This window comes from Caretta caretta, chromosome 10 (assembly GCF_965140235.1).
Source record: "Caretta caretta isolate rCarCar2 chromosome 10, rCarCar1.hap1, whole genome shotgun sequence".
Classification (NCBI taxonomy): Eukaryota; Metazoa; Chordata; order Testudines; family Cheloniidae; genus Caretta; species Caretta caretta.
In genome coordinates this window covers 82091041-82107646 of record NC_134215.1, presented here as the reverse complement: position 1 = coordinate 82107646, position 16606 = coordinate 82091041, and the positions used below count along the sequence as shown (strand labels likewise).

At 41.1% G+C, this 16606-nt stretch overlaps 1 protein-coding gene across 5 annotated transcripts in view; it reads right to left on the bottom strand.

Moving 5' to 3' along the window:
- The window catches only part of GLCE (glucuronic acid epimerase), a 108140-nt gene that overhangs the window by 10923 nt on the left and 80611 nt on the right, over positions 1–16606 (bottom strand). For all 5 annotated transcript variants that reach the window (XM_048866851.2, XM_048866853.2, XM_075133260.1 and 2 more), the window contains one exon: positions 2589–3184. In XM_048866851.2, the coding sequence (XP_048722808.1) occupies positions 2589–3171 (583 nt within the window). In that variant the 5' untranslated portion in view covers positions 3172–3184. The remainder of the gene's footprint in view (positions 1–2588; positions 3185–16606) is intronic.

Sequence of the window (16606 nt, the reverse complement as noted above, 5' to 3'; positions counted from 1 at the left end):
TACATATTTTGCAGTTGAGATGCTCCAGAACTTGTCTTGCTTGGTTTTGTACTGCAGTTTCACTTAGCTTTTCAGCCTAAAAGTCAGCAGTACTGCAAAGTGACTAACTGCAGTGATCTTCCAAATACATTCTACATTTAACATCCAAGACTGACAGCACACTGAGCACCACGTATGCGCAAAGAGGGGAATTTTTAATGAAATAGACCATCAATTAGAAAGTCTGATGTAGATAACCAGACTTTCTAAATGATATTCTACATAGGACTTTCTAATCTATTGTCTGTTTCATTAAAAATTCCCCTCTTTGCGCATATGTGCTGCTTATTGGGTCTTTAATTTATTTGTAATTTTGGGAGAGTCAGAAGACTCAGCATGCACCTGCGTTCCCTCTAATTTTTCCCAGGTATGTGCGGAATGAATTTTGTTATGTGCACCAATATGGAGGTGATGCGTGACGCCTCCTCGGGCCACAGCAGGTCTGGGGCTGCTTTGGGGCCAGGGGAGAGGCATCTCTCCCCACCACAGCCCTAAGCGCTTGTGTGGCGATTAATAGGCTGCTGCACAGCTGCGCAGCTTAGAGGGAACTTAGGCATGTACTCTCCCTTTTTCCTCCAAACAGAGACGAATTATGGTCAGGCATCTTAGGGTTGGTCTATGCTCAGAACTTACATCGGCATAGCTACGTCTCTCAGGAGTGTGCAAAATCCACACACCGACACATGGAGCTATGCCAACCTAACCCCAATGTAGACAGTGTGTGGTGGACAAGAATTCTTCCATTGATCTAGCCACCACCTCTTGAGGAGGTGGATTACCTATGCCAATGGGAGAACCTCTCCTGTCAGCATAGATGGTGTCTACACTGAAGCACTGCAGCTGTGCCGTGGTAGTGTTTGAAATATAGACAAGCCCGGGGCGGGGGGTGTGGGAGTCGAGTCTACATTCAGAACTAGACCACCTTGCAACCCAATTGAATTGGAATGTGTAGAATTAGTAAACACCTTTCTTGTAGGGCACAAGAACAGCTCCAGATGTCCTTCCTCTCTTTCCATCTCATTCCAAAGGAAGGTGGCCGTTTAAAAACAGGAGGAGGATACCACTACATTTTGAGATATTAGGGCTAAGATGTCATCTAGCGAATGCCCAACATTAAGATATGGTGAATTTTTAAAGGAGCTACAATGAACCCAAAATGGCAGTTACAGAACACAGGAAAAGAACATGAATTTAAAGAATTGAATTCAGTAGTTTTGGAGAGATATTTTAACACCATGTCCATTAAAAACAGTAGTTTTTAGAAATGTGTTTGATAGGGCATCTTATATTTTTTCAAAATATATTCCAGAGACTAAAGTAATTTAATACATTGACTGAAAAGATAGAATAGTATTTGCTTGGTTGATACCTAAATTAGTGGGAATGTGATAATATAACCTGAAAGGATCATAGCACATCGTATCACGATTAATTCAGACATGGTTCACTCACTCCTGTGCATCTTTTAAAACAAAACTAATCTACTGATGTTCAGGGGTTTAGAAGTGACCCTACTCTGGAAGTAAGAACTGATACTAGCATACAATGAAACATCACAAATTAATGAATTTTTCAAACTAGTAAGTTAATTGTTAGGAAAAACTCAGGAATACACCACCACATTAATGCACTTTGTTCATTTATTTCACAAGTGCAGTTTAGTTTTAGTTATTTATAATATATGACAGTATGCCAGTAAGTTTTCCGTAGTACGTTTTGTAAAAGTAATTAATTGTTAGTTATGAGATCTTGTTAGAGTTTTCTGCTATTAAATCTTTCCTATGGAGTGGAATGAGAGCTGTTTGTGTACGAATTATCGATTGAGTGGCTCAGCAAATTAGAAAAGTTCTACTGTCCTGTAATTTTATTCAGAGTCTTATGAGATAAAGCTTTAATGGCTTAAATGCCTTCCCATTCAGCTCACACCATTCTTCGAAATCTCTCCTGTAATTACACAGAAAAGCATGAACTCTCCAATTTGAAGAAATACTCTTATCCGGTCTTCAGAAATCGCAGTGATTCTGTTACCTTGTTGCATAAAACCTGTGCTAGGCTAACCTAGATCTGGAAGAATCTAACCTTGTACTCTTTTCTGCTTGTACACATTTATTGTTTTGCTCTAAAAATGTTCCAAAGCAGAAGCTTACACTGTTGTGCTAAATCAGACATTTATAAACCTAAACAAATAAAATTCATAATCTTGTTAAATACAACAGAAAGACAAAATACAAAAGACGGTTTAGCCACAGGCTATTGTATGGCAGAGCTCTGCCGTACGGTTTGTCATCTCTCTCCGTGGGTGCTAGTAAAGCATCAGAGCACGTTCTAGTGCTGCAGGTGTCCGCTGTAAACCAAAATTAGAGCTGTCAGGATGACTCTGGAGGAACAGTAAGGGACAGACTAGAAAAAACTCGATGTCACTCATGACTCACATCCCCATTCTTTCTTAGGGAGGCTGAGAAAATGAAAACAAACATCTTGAATACCAAATTATGAGAGCCAATTTTCAGATGCATTTCATTCAGTTGTAAAATACATACACCACCTACCTTCAACACCACTTATGCACTTCACTCTATCTCGAACTTCTACATTGTAGCCCTCAAAGGACATGAATACTCCATCAGGGTGGTAAGGTGCTCTCTGTGCATATACTTTGGAGTAGCTATGAGAGAACTCAAATCTGTCATAGCCATCATACTGAGCAATTTTCCCATAAACCTCAAAGTATTTCTCCACCCAACTAAAGGGCAGAAAGACCTCATTGCCCTCTCTCCTCCCTTTAACTGTATGCTCATCATTGATCAGACAGTCAATTTCTTCATATTTAAGTCCCAAAATTTTGTTTCCATTGCTATTGAACCCTCCAACAACAGGGGGTGCTCTCTGTTGCTCTTGGGGTGATGCCTCCTCGCTCTGCTGCTTGGCTAGGTTATTTACATAGCTGTTACTTTCAGACGCAGCTGTTCGTTTTTCCAGTCCATCGACTCGGAAGCCACTGTTCAGGTTTCGGGGAACCTGCGTAGTTTTATCACTGGAGCATCTGTTCCACAGCAGGACCGTGACCAGAGTGAAGAGAGCGCAGATGACGATCAAAGTCTTATAGTTGACCCGAGCTGCCAAGCAACGCATATTCACACCATGCCTACAAAATAAAAGGAGGAGATGTTCTCAAGTATAAATGTGGAGTAGATTAAAACAGGGGAACGGACGGCTTTTGCTTTAGTCAACAGCGATAGAGCCACGTGGGGGCGCGGGTGTCAGTTTGGATTCAACCTCACCCCTGTGATTCTCTGTCCGACACACGGACTCTTTAACAATAGGTTTCAGAGTAGCAGTCGTGTTAGTCTGTATCCGCAAAAAGAAAAGGAGGACTTGTGGCACCTTAGAGACTAAAATTTATTTGAGCATAAGCTTTCGTGAGCTACAACTCACTTCATCGGATGCATTCAGTGGAAAATACAGTGGGGAGATTTATATACACAGAGAACAGATTTATATACACAAAGAACATGAAACAATGGGTGTTACCATATACACTGTAACGAGGTGGGACATTTCCAGCAGTTGACAAGAACCTCTGAGGAACAGCGGGGGGGGGGGGGGGGGAAATAGTTTTACTTTGTGTGGAAATGGCCCACCTTGATTATCACTACAAAAGGTTCCCCTCCCCCCCCAGGTCATAGCTCACCTTACCTGATCACTCTCCTTACAGTGTGTATGGTAACATCCATTGTTTCATGTTCTCTATGTATATAAATCTCCCCACTGTATTTTTCACTGAATGCATCCAATGAAGTGAGCTGTAGCTCACAAAAGCTTACGCTCAAATAAATTTGTTAGTCTCTAAGGTGCCACAAGTCCTCCTTTTCTTTAACAATAGTATCTGGAGGAATAGGTGTGAGGCTCTCAGACAGAGGTAAGCGTGACCGAGGCCTTTCATGGAGCGAGGTTGTGCACAGGCATGACTGAATTAGGAGCACCGTACAGTGGGGTATTCCTCAGGATCCCTCTAGGTCGCCTCCATCCCAACAAAGTGAATTTACGGATTAGTAGCTCACATCACCAACTTTGGACTATAGCAACAGAAAGGCATTTATCAACACAATTTTGTTGTGCAGCATGAGCAGGACATACCAGAACTGTCAGTAAGCTTTAGAGCCACAGTATATTTTCAAGTAAAGAGTCATAAATCTAGCAATGAAATGCTCAGCAGCAGGCGACTAGAGCTGCAAAAGCACTAATCACAGTAATCCACTCCGCAGCGCACACAGAGAAGTCAAACAAAGTACAGCCACTACCAAGTGTGACATGATGAATCATTTCTACTACTCCAACTCCAGAAAGAAGGGGGAGTAGGGGAGGAAAGCTCAGACAGGTAATACAGACAGTAATTGGTTAAACTAACAATACACAAAACTATCTAAAAAACCATAAATTTCTGACAAATGAAAAGACTAAGCTCTAAACTTGGATTTGTTTTGCTTTGTTGAGCTGAGATGCCACCAAAAGATTTTTTTTAAAATTGGTGTTTTTAAAAAACTCTGTGGTTTGGAGTTCTGTGACAGGCTGGCACATCTGTTGGCTTATGTGTATTTGGAGAAGAGTGAATTAAATATTTATCTAAAGTCATTGCTGATCATTTTAAACTGCCTCACTTCAAAGATTAAATCTCAATCATTGCTTTCTTCAAACAGGCGCTTTCGAGAAGTTAGTGGCTAATGATTAAAAAAAGTACTTTAAGTTTTTAGACACCGATAAAAATGTGAGCTGATTTAAAAGAACTGGAAATATACAAATTTGTTCGGGTGTGGATCTTGACATTCAAACCTAGATCAATTCTTTAAGTTTCAACTCTTCAAATACTCTTTTTAAAATTACTAAAGAAAAGGAGGACTTGTGGCACCTTAGAGACTAACCAATTTATTTGAGCATAAGCTTTCGTGAGCTATAGCTCACTTCATTGGATGCATTCAGTGAAAAATACTATACTCAGTGAAAATACTCACGAAACCTTATGCTCAAATAAATTGGTTAGTCTCTAAGGTGCCACAAGTCCTCCTTTTCTTTTTGCGGATACAGACTAAGACGGCTGCTACTCTGAAACCTTTAAAATTACAGTTTATTACTGGAGCAGGCAGGCAACTGGACTATGTAGCGCTAACTACTGCCCTGTTCAACGCAGACCTCAGGCTGGGAAGGACGCCAGGGAGTTAGAGGCTTCTATTAAGTAGGAACAGAACTGGGAAAATGCGAGAACATCTGAGGGGACTACAGACTCTCAGCAGAAGTGTTTTTGGGCCAGATTTCTTGTACAAAGTTTCCATAGGGTTAATAAGAACATAAAACATGAGTTGGAAAGGCTTCTCTCATAGCAAAGGTCCCACTCCCCATTACCAGTTTTCTTGCCAAAAATTCCCCCTGCCTCCCCTTCCGCACCCTACATTACAGTAGGTGAAAGATTACGTTGAAAGAACACGTCAAAAGACGTGAGACTGGGAAATATAGGAATAATGAGAATAAATTTAAACTATAAAAGCATACTGACATAAAAAGCTGGTTTTACTCAAGAATGAAGCAAAAAACCTGACACCACAAGGAAAACACAAGAGCATTTTTTTAAAAAACCCACTGAATTACACAATGTGTTGCAGACTACTAGGTTTTTAATTTTTAATACTTGGATTTCTCTTCACCGAGGAGCTTAATCAAAACTTAATTCACATATATCCTCCATGCCAACATCTTTTCCCTTTGAAACTTCTCCTGAGTGGATGGCAAAGAGTGCCCAAAGGTTAAACATGTAACTACCTGATCTGATTTGTGAAGCACAGAGCTGAGCTTTTGTTTAGCACTGTGCTTCGGGAGCTGCCCTTGTCTTGCCAAGGCGATTGGAAGAAATACTTTTATAAAAGTCTTAGGGCTCCTCTCACACACAGAATTCAATACGGAGGTGAGACATCACTATGTAACTGAGAAACAGCCAGACGTCATGGGGTAGAGGTGGGGACGGAGAAAGAAACAGAGCAGATCTGATCTGTGCCATTACACAAACCACCCATGATAATAAATAATTAATATTATACAGGCTGAAGTACTACAGATTAAGATCAGGAAGTCAGGCCAGGAACAGTTACCACTGCAAGCATCTCACTGTATGCAACCATCCATAACAGACTTTTCCCCCTTAGCTGACTGGTGTTCTAAAGAAGCATCCACTCCCTGCCAGAGATCAGAAGGTGTCAGGATGACAACAGGATAAGATTTCTTGTATCTAGTGGCACAAACAAATTAATGGTTTAACTGCAATTAAGGACTATGAAAAATGGCTTGTTTATTTCTGAATTCAGAAAACGTTTGGTCCACAACATTGTAACAAATGCCGTTAACAGTACAAAGTTGTAGCACTATGCACAGCCTTTGGGCAACTACGGGAGGAACCTAAAGGAATACCCAGTGAAACAAGTATGTTAGCTCTTAATATTCTTTGAAGCACAACTGAATAGGCAGAGCTGGTGGTTAAATTTCACATTTAAAATAATGGTCACACACCCCCCCACTAGGGACTATCCACACAACTCTCTGAATCGACCTCAGATGACTAAATGAAATGTTTCGGCAACGGCTGTAGTTTCTGCTGACAGACAAATATGCAGGAATGATACCGAACAACAAGAAAGGTTCCTACCTCAGGTTGCCTTTAAAAAAAAATAGAGACAATGAATCACCTCACTAATTTTATGCTTCCATATTGTAAGCACCATCTGGCCATTTGAAACTGGACTTTAAAAGATAAGTGTCCTATTTTCCTGAAAGCCTAGTTTACTACAAGCTTTTAGAGAATATAAATTTGTATATAATTGTATTTTTATGGAAATGCTAATATAAGAATAAATCTAATTTTCTGCATCAGCAGATAATTTTTAGTGATGATGCTTTCAGGATGACCTCAACAAGTATGCTTTGCTTCTTTTATACAGAGAGATAATTCACTTTTAAATGGAGAACAGTACTTCCTACACTTCACCCCTATCCATAAAGCACACTTAACTAAATGTAAAGCCATCTGTATTATGGGGGGGGGGGAGAAGAGGGGGAAGAGAGAAACAGCTCAATACATTTTTACATGCTTATTACTGCATATTTTAAACAGACTATTAGATGTCATTTTATGGCAGTGAATAGGGCCCAGCTATTCCCCAGTTACAAAATATATTTGTTTTAATCTGTGCATGTCCAGTGCATTGGAAGGCAGCACGTCTGCTGGTTAGAGCAGAGGACTTGAACTAAGCACAGCAAATTTCTGCTCATCTTTTTCCATCAACTTGAGGAGCGATCCTGGGCAAGCTCTGAGACCTTCCAATCCGCACTCTGCTTAATGGAGAGGGATTCTTAGTGTTTTGACAGCACTGAGATTCTCAGATGAAAAACAGAAGCGTGAAGTATTAAATTAAATCCAACATTTCTGGAAGATGACCAACAGCAAACTGCAAGTAAACTCTGGGGTGGGAGCAGACAAAAGCCAACCACCAAACTTCAAAATATCTATCATTAAGAAAGGTTTCAGAGGAACAGCCGTGTTAGTCTGTATTCGCAAAAAGAAAAGGAGTACTTGTGGCACCTTAGAGACTAACCAATTTATTTGAGCATGAGCTTTCGTGAGCTACAGCTCACTTCATCAGATGTTTACCGTGGAAACTGCAGCAGACTTTATATACACACAGAGAATATGAAACAATACCTCCTCCCACCCCACTGTCCTGCTGGTAATAGCTTATCTAAAGTGATCAACATTGGTCAAACTGGACAGTCTCTACGTAAAAGAATAAATGGACACAAATCAGATGTCAAGAATTATAACATTCATAAACCAGTCGGAGAACACTTCAATCTCTCTGGTCACGCAATCACAGACATGAAGGTCGCTATCTTAAAACAAAAAAACTTCAAATCCAGACTCCAGCGAGAAACTGCTGAATTGGAATTCATTTGCAAATTGGATACTATTAATTTAGGCTTAAATAGAGACTGGGAGTGGCTAAGTCATTATGCAAGGTAGCCTGTTTCCTCTTGTTTTTTCCTACCCCCCCCCCCCCCCCGATGTTCTGGTTTAACTTGGATTTAAACTTGGAGAGTGGTCAGTTTAGATGAGCTATTACCAGCAGGACAGTGAGTTTGTGTGTGTATGGGGGTGGGGGGGATGTGAGAAAACCTGGATCTATGCAGGAAATAGCCCGACTTGACTATGTAAAGAGTTGTCACTTTGGATGGGCTAGCACCAGCAGGAGAGTGAATTTGTGTGGGGGGGTGGAGGGTGAGAAAACCTGGGTTTGTGCTGGAAATGGCCCACCTGTTGATCACTTTAGATAAGCTATTACCAGCAGGACAGTGGGGTGGGAGGAGGTATTGTTTCATATTCTCTGTGTGTATATAAAGTCTGCTGCAGTTTCCACGGTAAACATCTGATGAAGTGAGCTGTAGCTCACGAAAGCTCATGCTCAAATAAATTGGTTAGTCTCTAAGGTGCCACAAGTACTCCTTATCATTAAGAAAGAGAGTCTTTGGCCTGCCTTCTGATTAGAATTCTCTGTGTATGCCAGAGTTAGTGTCATGAGCAAGACCTGTCATCCTATACCACCAATACTCTGAGTTGCTGCCTATGAAATACGGCCTCCCTGGTGTGTTTCCTTGACTTGGGTCACACAGATTGATGCATACCATTCTTCTAAAATGACAGTTCAGACTGGCAGCAATGGCATGGCTAACCATCTTCTAGGTACCACTTGGAGATGAGTCCCAAGTTGCATTTGGCTCACAAGTGGAAGAGAATGGTGTTCGCAGTCCAGGATTGTGAGCATATTTGATCACAGCGGCAACCGTTCACCTCCATTCAGAAGCCTGTAAATGGAGGATTAGGCACTGCTGCAGTTTGGGGTTAAAGAGCACATGAAGCTTTGTGGGAAAGGTTGCCTGATGCCTGTATATTTTACTTTCATGATAAGCAATGTATTTTAACTAGAACGATTCAGAAAGAAAAAAGTGAAACATTTTGGAAGAACCATCATATGAGATTTTATTGTGCAATGAAGAGGGCCTGATCCAAAGCCCATTGAAATAAATGGAAGTCTTTCCATTAACTTCAGTGAGCTTTGCATCACATTCTAAGGAGAAAAGCATTCCTGATGCACTCAAGAAAGATGGGAAAATGTTGGAACATTAATGTTGGAATTAAGCATTTTCTGTTTTGCTCTAGCCTAAGTTTATTACTACAAAAATATTTGTAATTGGCCCCCTAAACACCACGTTAACTAGGACCCCAAAATGGTATTTAAAAAACACATGCAATCTTTATGAACATTAGCTGAAGACACCACAAAACAAGAGGTATCCAGCACTCAAGTTAAAAAACGGATCAAATATCTGCAACCAACAAGTCCCTTTCCTCCCTTGCTTTTCGCATTTCTGAATGCTCAATCCTGACACACATTGCAAGATCTCACTTGGTGCAATCTATCCAGCAGCCTGTGCAGCAGTTTAAGGTCTGCTCACTACGTGAAGTTTAAAGTGGCAAGGTTTTTAAAAGAGCTACCAGAAAATTTTTATTGATGTCTACACATTTTTCTAGCAGTCAGTATATTTTCTGTATGTTACCCTTTTTCTCTATTATGAAAAATATTTAACATGTAAAGATAATTGTTTTTGAACTACTCATCAGCTCCTCCCCTAAAGTCACAATTCAGGTTTATGACAACTTCACAGCAACCAACTGTGAAACCAGAGAGAGGATTTTGGGTACTGAACAAGCAAAAGGTGGAGAAATGTAGTTGTTAGACAAATTCCCATAGTTACCAAGAAAAAGAACACAAACATTCTCAGAACTTGCATACACATCTACACTTTGAGACATACCTTAATCTTTAAAGCAAGTGTACACACTAGAGGTAAATGGATGGACCAAAAACTGTACAAGTCTCAATAATGTAAAGCAGGCCTACAAAGGATTGTTTTAAATTGACACTGTGCCTTTTGTTCTTCATTATGATATATAAAAGGAATATTTTTTTTTTAAATCCTGAAATAAAATGTAAGGTAGCATATATGGGAGGGTCTGCTCTCTCTGTATATCAAGGAAATATCAGGGATATTATGTCTGGTCTTCCTGGATTTTGCTGGAGTATTCTAGGAGAATCTCTGGAGGTGTGCTGAGAGTTCTCACACCATAACTGAAGGTATAGATTAGACTATCTTTCATAAAGATTCAGCATCTCTTTCGCTGAAGTTTCCATTAGTGTTATAGATATTAGCAAAATGCAAGTATTTCTAAACAGCCTGACACTCAACTGCTCAGCTTTTAAAAGCCGTTACTACCTGTGACTATTGAGACCTACAACTAATCCATGCACACATCTGTTTGATGTTATTGTGACCAATTCCCCCTCTCATGTCTCTTCGTATTAACCAATACAATGGGGACTCTGATCCTGTTGTGATAACACCTAAGGATCTCAAGTTGGAGATCAAAGTTACCTTTAAAGAATACTTTTCTAAAAATATAGTGAATCCAAGTTACCTCTGAAAGTTCAGTATATTCTTGTTGAAGCAAAAATTACTTCACAGAATCATAATTAATATGCAAGGAAATATACAATATTTTACAGAGAAAATAACCAGTCAATTTTAAACACGTTAATGGACATAACTTAGAACAACTTATTTTGACGCACAAATGAAGTGTCAACATTCTTTGTTTTGAGTACAAAGAATAAAAAACTAGGCTAAACAAAAACTAAAACTTCAACTATTCCTGCTACTACTGTTATATTAATTAAGTCTGCAAGCAAAGAAGTCTTGGTATTCAGTGCTAAGAATTATAAATGAGGCGTCACTTTATACCTTGGGCTGAGAATGCCAGAATTTAATGCAATGTTATTGTAACCGTATTGGTCCCTGGAACTAGAGAGACAAGGTGGGGGAGGTAATATCTTTTATTCTTAAAGAGCTCTGTGTAAGCTTGTCTTTAACCAACAGAAGTTGGTCCAATAAGAGACATTACTTCACCCAACTTATCTCGAATATCCTGGGATGAGCATGGCTACAACACCGCAAACAACTAATATGCAAGGACACCTTGCACTAGAATCCCCTAAAGGTAAGCAGCTCATGGGTCCAGGCTGCTGTCAGGTCTCCTTGCCCACTGGACACAAAAGACCTATTTATAAAGAGATCATGGCAAAGGAGGATGTAAACTGTTTCACAGCCTCTAACCATCAACTCCTATCTACAGCAGTAACCAAATCCAAAGCAAGCTTGGTGGATGAGAAGGGCTCCAGCAGGAATCCAATACATATTTATAACAGCTTGTTTTGCAGATGCTCCTTTGTTCAAGACTCACCTCATCACCTACAGATTAACATACAGGAACTAACAGACCTGTTTACTTGCTAAATTTTTTCTTGACTAGGTTACTCCGGGCCAAACTGGTGCACACCCCAGAACAGCAAACAGGCAACAATCAGAAGCAGCTAAACACGTGCACCGCTACAGGCTGGGGACTGATTGGCTACGCAGCAGTTCTGCAGCAAAGGACCTGGGGATTACAGTGGATGAGAAGCTGGATATGAGTCAACAGTGTGCCCTTGTTGCCAAGAAGGCAAACGGCACATTGGGCTGCATTAGTAGGAGCATTGCCAGCAGATCAAGGGAAGTGATCATGTGATAGCAGCCTTCAACTACCTGAAGGGGGGTTCCAAAGAGGATGGAGCTAGGCTGTTCCCAGTGGTAGCAGATGACAGAACGAGGAGTAATGGTCTCAAGTTGCAGTGGGGGAGGTCTACGCTGAATATTAGGAAATTTCCTATTTCACTAGGAGGGTGGTGCAGCACTGGAACGGGTTCCCTAGGGAGGTGGTGGAATCTCCATCCTTAGAGGTTTTTTGACAAAGTCCTGGCTGGGATGATTTAGTTGGTTTCCTGCTTTGAGCAAGGGATTGGACTAGACGACCTCTTGAGGTCTCTTCCAACCCTAATATTCTATGATTCTATGTGATCTTCCAGTAAGTTTAGCTATCTGCTCTTCAAATCAGTTGAGAAACTGCAGGACTAAACATATTTCTAGATCAACCTTCCCAGAGCAATTTACTGACTAGAGATAAATCAAACGGACAGGTTAGCATTTTAACGAGGGAACAGTAGCAGAAGAAAGTAGGCAAGAAGATCTTTTCTGAACTGGCCAACACTAGTACAGATGGATGGGACTGAAGTAGCAATAACTAAACGTTACCCAAAGGAAGGGAAAGCAAACTGAGAGCAGAGTAAGCAGGAACAGATGTTTTCCTGAAGAAAGGATTCACACAAAGAAAGGGAAAGCTCAAAACCAACTCCACAAGCTGTGGACAATGGTCTTCTGGGTTAGCGAGGCACCTAGGACAGGGCCCCAAAAGAGAACATTTTACTGCAGAATGTGTGTAGGGAAGGGCAGGTACCTGCCTTATACAGCTCCGCTTGTGAAGGCGTGTGCAGCTGTGACTCAGCCAAACAAGGAAGATCTGTATTCCAAATGTATTGATCCTAGCAAGCTAAAAAGCACAGGATGTTTTGCTGACCAGCCATGGGAATATGGAAATGTGTCCAGCAATAAGTGGACATCCGTGAGGAAGTCCCTTTGTATGTAGCTACAAGCACAGAATAAAAAGTTAACCTCCCAGGGCGTTTTGGTACTTGGCAATTTTTTTCTGAACAATTTAAAGACCTGCCTTAGCTGCTCTCCCTGGGGAATGACATTAGGGAAGAACAAAGGCCAACAGTTCTAGTTTACAGTGACAATGGCCAAAGGAAAATGGAAGTCTGTGTATGGCTATCACAAACCTTCCCATTTGGAGGGCCACAGAGGATAAGCCGCCACTGTGGTTTGTTTGTGCAGCATGGCTTCTCAGGTGACCCATATTTGAATGCTGGAGTGAAATCCTGGCTCTCCTGAAGTCAGCATCAAAATGCCCATCAATTTCAACAGGGCCAGCATTTCACCCCAGTCTCTTGCTCTGAAGGTCAGTACAGTCTGGGAGTGAGGGAATGTGCACAGCTGCAAAGAAAGGGAGGGGTAGCTTGTATAGCTAAATGGTAAGACCTGCATATGATTAAGCAGGAGCAGCAGACAGGCTCAGAAAGGAGTCCTTAACTTGGATGGACATATACTGTATCCAAGCAAAAGTCTTGAAGACAGGTGGAAAATAACTGTGGATCTGTGCGTATTTCTTAGGGCTTCAAGGGCACAGAAATCCTGTGCTCTGGGAGCAGGAAACAGATCTTTCACAAACAGACTACTGGTGAAAGAATTAAAGACAGGATTCTGGGAGGAAACACTGGCACTCAGAAGAGATGTTTCAGAGTAACAGCCATGTTAGTCTGTATTCGCAAAAAGAAAAGGAGTACCTGTGGCACCTTAGAGACTAACCAATTTATTTGAGCATGAGCTTTCATGAGCTACAGCTCACTTCATCAGATGTATACCGTGGAAACTGCAGCAGACTTTATATATACACAGAGAATATGAAACAATACCTCCTCCCACCCCACTGTCCTGCTGGTAATAGCTTATCTAAAGTGATCATCAGGTGGGCCATTTCCAGCACAAATCCAGGTTTTCTCACCCTCCACCCCCCCACACAAATTCACTCTCCTGCTGGTGCTAGCCCATCCAAAGTGACAACTCTTTACATAATCAAGTCGGGCTATTTCCTGCATAAATCCAGGTTCTCTCACATTCCCCCCACCCCCATACACACACAAACTCACTCTCCTGCTGGAAGAAGAGAGTGACCCAAGTGAATCAATATTGGGGATTTATGATGGATCACTAAGATAGAAGTAATGAGGAAAAACAATCAGACTTCAAGTGGTTACTGCAGCTTGTACATTTCAGAAGTCTGGAATGACCTGAGGGTAGGTATCGTCACAGCTTTGGCAAGCTGAGTTCTGATTTGGCACACAACTCACAATCCCATGAAAGAATGAGCAGTACACTGACCCAGTTTTGCAACAGGCTGACCCAATTTGTTAGCATTTCAAAACTGAAAGTGTGGATGGACTTTTTAGGGAACTATTGTTGCCCTAAATTAAAACAAAATCTTTTAAACTCCAGTTTACAAAGGCAATTTCAACACTATTGAAGCATTAGAATGGGGGGGGGAGGGGATGGAGGGGAAGGTGTCAAGATAACTAATTAAGGTGTAAACTTCATCAGAATGATGGGTTTAGTTGAAAACTGCAAACTAACCTTTGGTTCCATTTTCAGGTAGGCAGGCTCAAGCCAATTATTGGCAAGGATTTTTTCCGACGTCCTGGCAAGGATTTTTAAACACATCATGTAAACCCCTCTCCTCCTATTAGACTGTCTACTCATCATTCTGTCTCCCAGACTAAAGACAGGCTCCTGACAGCATGAGTCTATGTCAAAGGGTGTCTTTGTTCCAAGGCCTGACAGGATGTAACTAGGGAAAAGCTTGATATGGAGGAATTAGGCCTTGTCTACATGACAGACTTCTGATAGCACACCTACGTCTGTCAGGATGTGAACAGGAGTGAGCCCTAACCCACATGATGTGCTGGCAAAGTCCCTAATATAGACACAGTTATACCTGAAAATCTGTGCTTTTTATGGGTAGAGCTTTTTTCAGTTGAGTGACGGGGAGAAGAGAGAGGAAAAAAATAAGTTCTACCAGTAAAAGCATTATTTTGCTGCTATAAATTGGCATCCACACTAGGACCAGGTTGATACTACAAAATTGTATTGTCATATCCATCAGGCATGTGAAAAAATAAAGTCTCACCCTTAAGCAACACAGCTACGCCTGAAAAAAATCCAAGGGAGACACAGCTTATGCTGGCAAGAGTTCGTTTGCTAGTATAGGCAGCTTAAGTATACAGGCCAAAGACCTCTTTTTGGCAGAATAAGCGGTGTCTCCACAAGGGGGGTTTGCCAGCAGAGCTATACTGGCAAAACTTTTATAGTGTAGGCTAGCCCAAGGAGCTCTGAGGTATACTATAACAGTGAAGTGCCCCCTAGTGTAGACAGGGCCTTAAACTGGAGCCTTCAGATGGAGGAGAGATGTTAGTACCAAGGAATTCCATAGAAGTGCCTAACCGTGCTCACCTTACACAAGCAAATAGCTCAGCTGATTCCAAATCAGGCTACTTGCATGAGCAGTGTCAGCAGGATGTGCCTGAGGGTCAGGAAATCACAACAGACTAACCCAAAGTGCAGAATGGTGAAGAAGAAAAGAACTTTTCAGGTAAGACAGTCTATTTATGATAAAAGGTTCAGGGCTAAAGGTTCAAGGTTATTGCCTGTTCACTAAAAACAAATCATAATGCAACCATAACAAGCTCTCTTGTAAAGTAATGTTAGATGGCAAGAAAAACATCCCAAGAAAGGGCTTTGTTACCATGTTAGACCTAGACTATTTATCGCCATGACTTTTCCTCTAGAAGGTGTTTTAAACGCATGCTTTTTAGTGCTGGATAGAACAAAAAGGCTGCTTGGTCCCTTTTCAGACGTTCGGGGGGGGGGGGGGGGGGAGAAGTAAGATGATGAATCCAGGTCCTCGGAACTAAAAAGAAGTTACAATGAAGCTGTTAACCTTAACTATGCTACATACAGTTCACAAGAAACTGATACGTTTCAGCGTAGCAGCCGTGTTAGTCTGTATTCGCAAAAAGAAAAGGAGTACTTGTGGCACCTTAGAGACTAACCAATTTATTTGAGCATAAGCTTTCGTGAGCTACAGCTCACTTCATCGGATGCAAGTTTAGCTCACGAAAGCTTATGCTCAAATAAATTGGCTAGTCTCTAAAGTGCCACAAGTCCTCCTTTTCTTTTTAAGAAACTGATAATTAGTCATAGAAAAAGACAAATAGAAGAACAACACTTACAAATTGATTTGGTAAACAGACAGGACCAAACACAGTTCAGGTCTACAGAAAAATCTTCCATATGCTACTTAAAAGAGAATTTTGTTCTACCTTCCTTACAAAATTTCGGTATCAGGTAAATGCAGCAAAATAGGTCCTGCAATTTGCTGGCCAAAACCCTTAGCTTGCCGTTCTGGCATGCCTTCAAAACACAGAACCAGGTTATCATTTTGTAAATTCAGTGTGCCTTGATATATGCTAAGAAGGGCAAGTTGGTTTTTCCCCCCTCAAGCTACTGTACTCGCTAGTTTGAAATGCTAATGTAATTCTGACAACTTCACCTTACAAGCTGTTCCCAGTCATATTTGCCATTAAAGATGCAGAGTTCATCTTTATTCAATCTGAAGAATTCTCACTTGTGAGGAGGATGCAGAGATGTAGAATTGAGGGGGAAGGCTTCACTAGAGGATAAAGAGCAGTGTCAGAACTTGCACTAATCTCCTTTCCAGATTATAGCGATAGCGAACAGTCTGCAGTTAACAGAGTAGCAGCCGTGTTAGTCTGTATTCGCAAAAAGAAAAGGAGTACTTGTGGCACCTTAGAGACTAACCAATTTATTTGAGTATAAGCTTTCTTGAGCTACAGCTCTCTTCATTGGAACG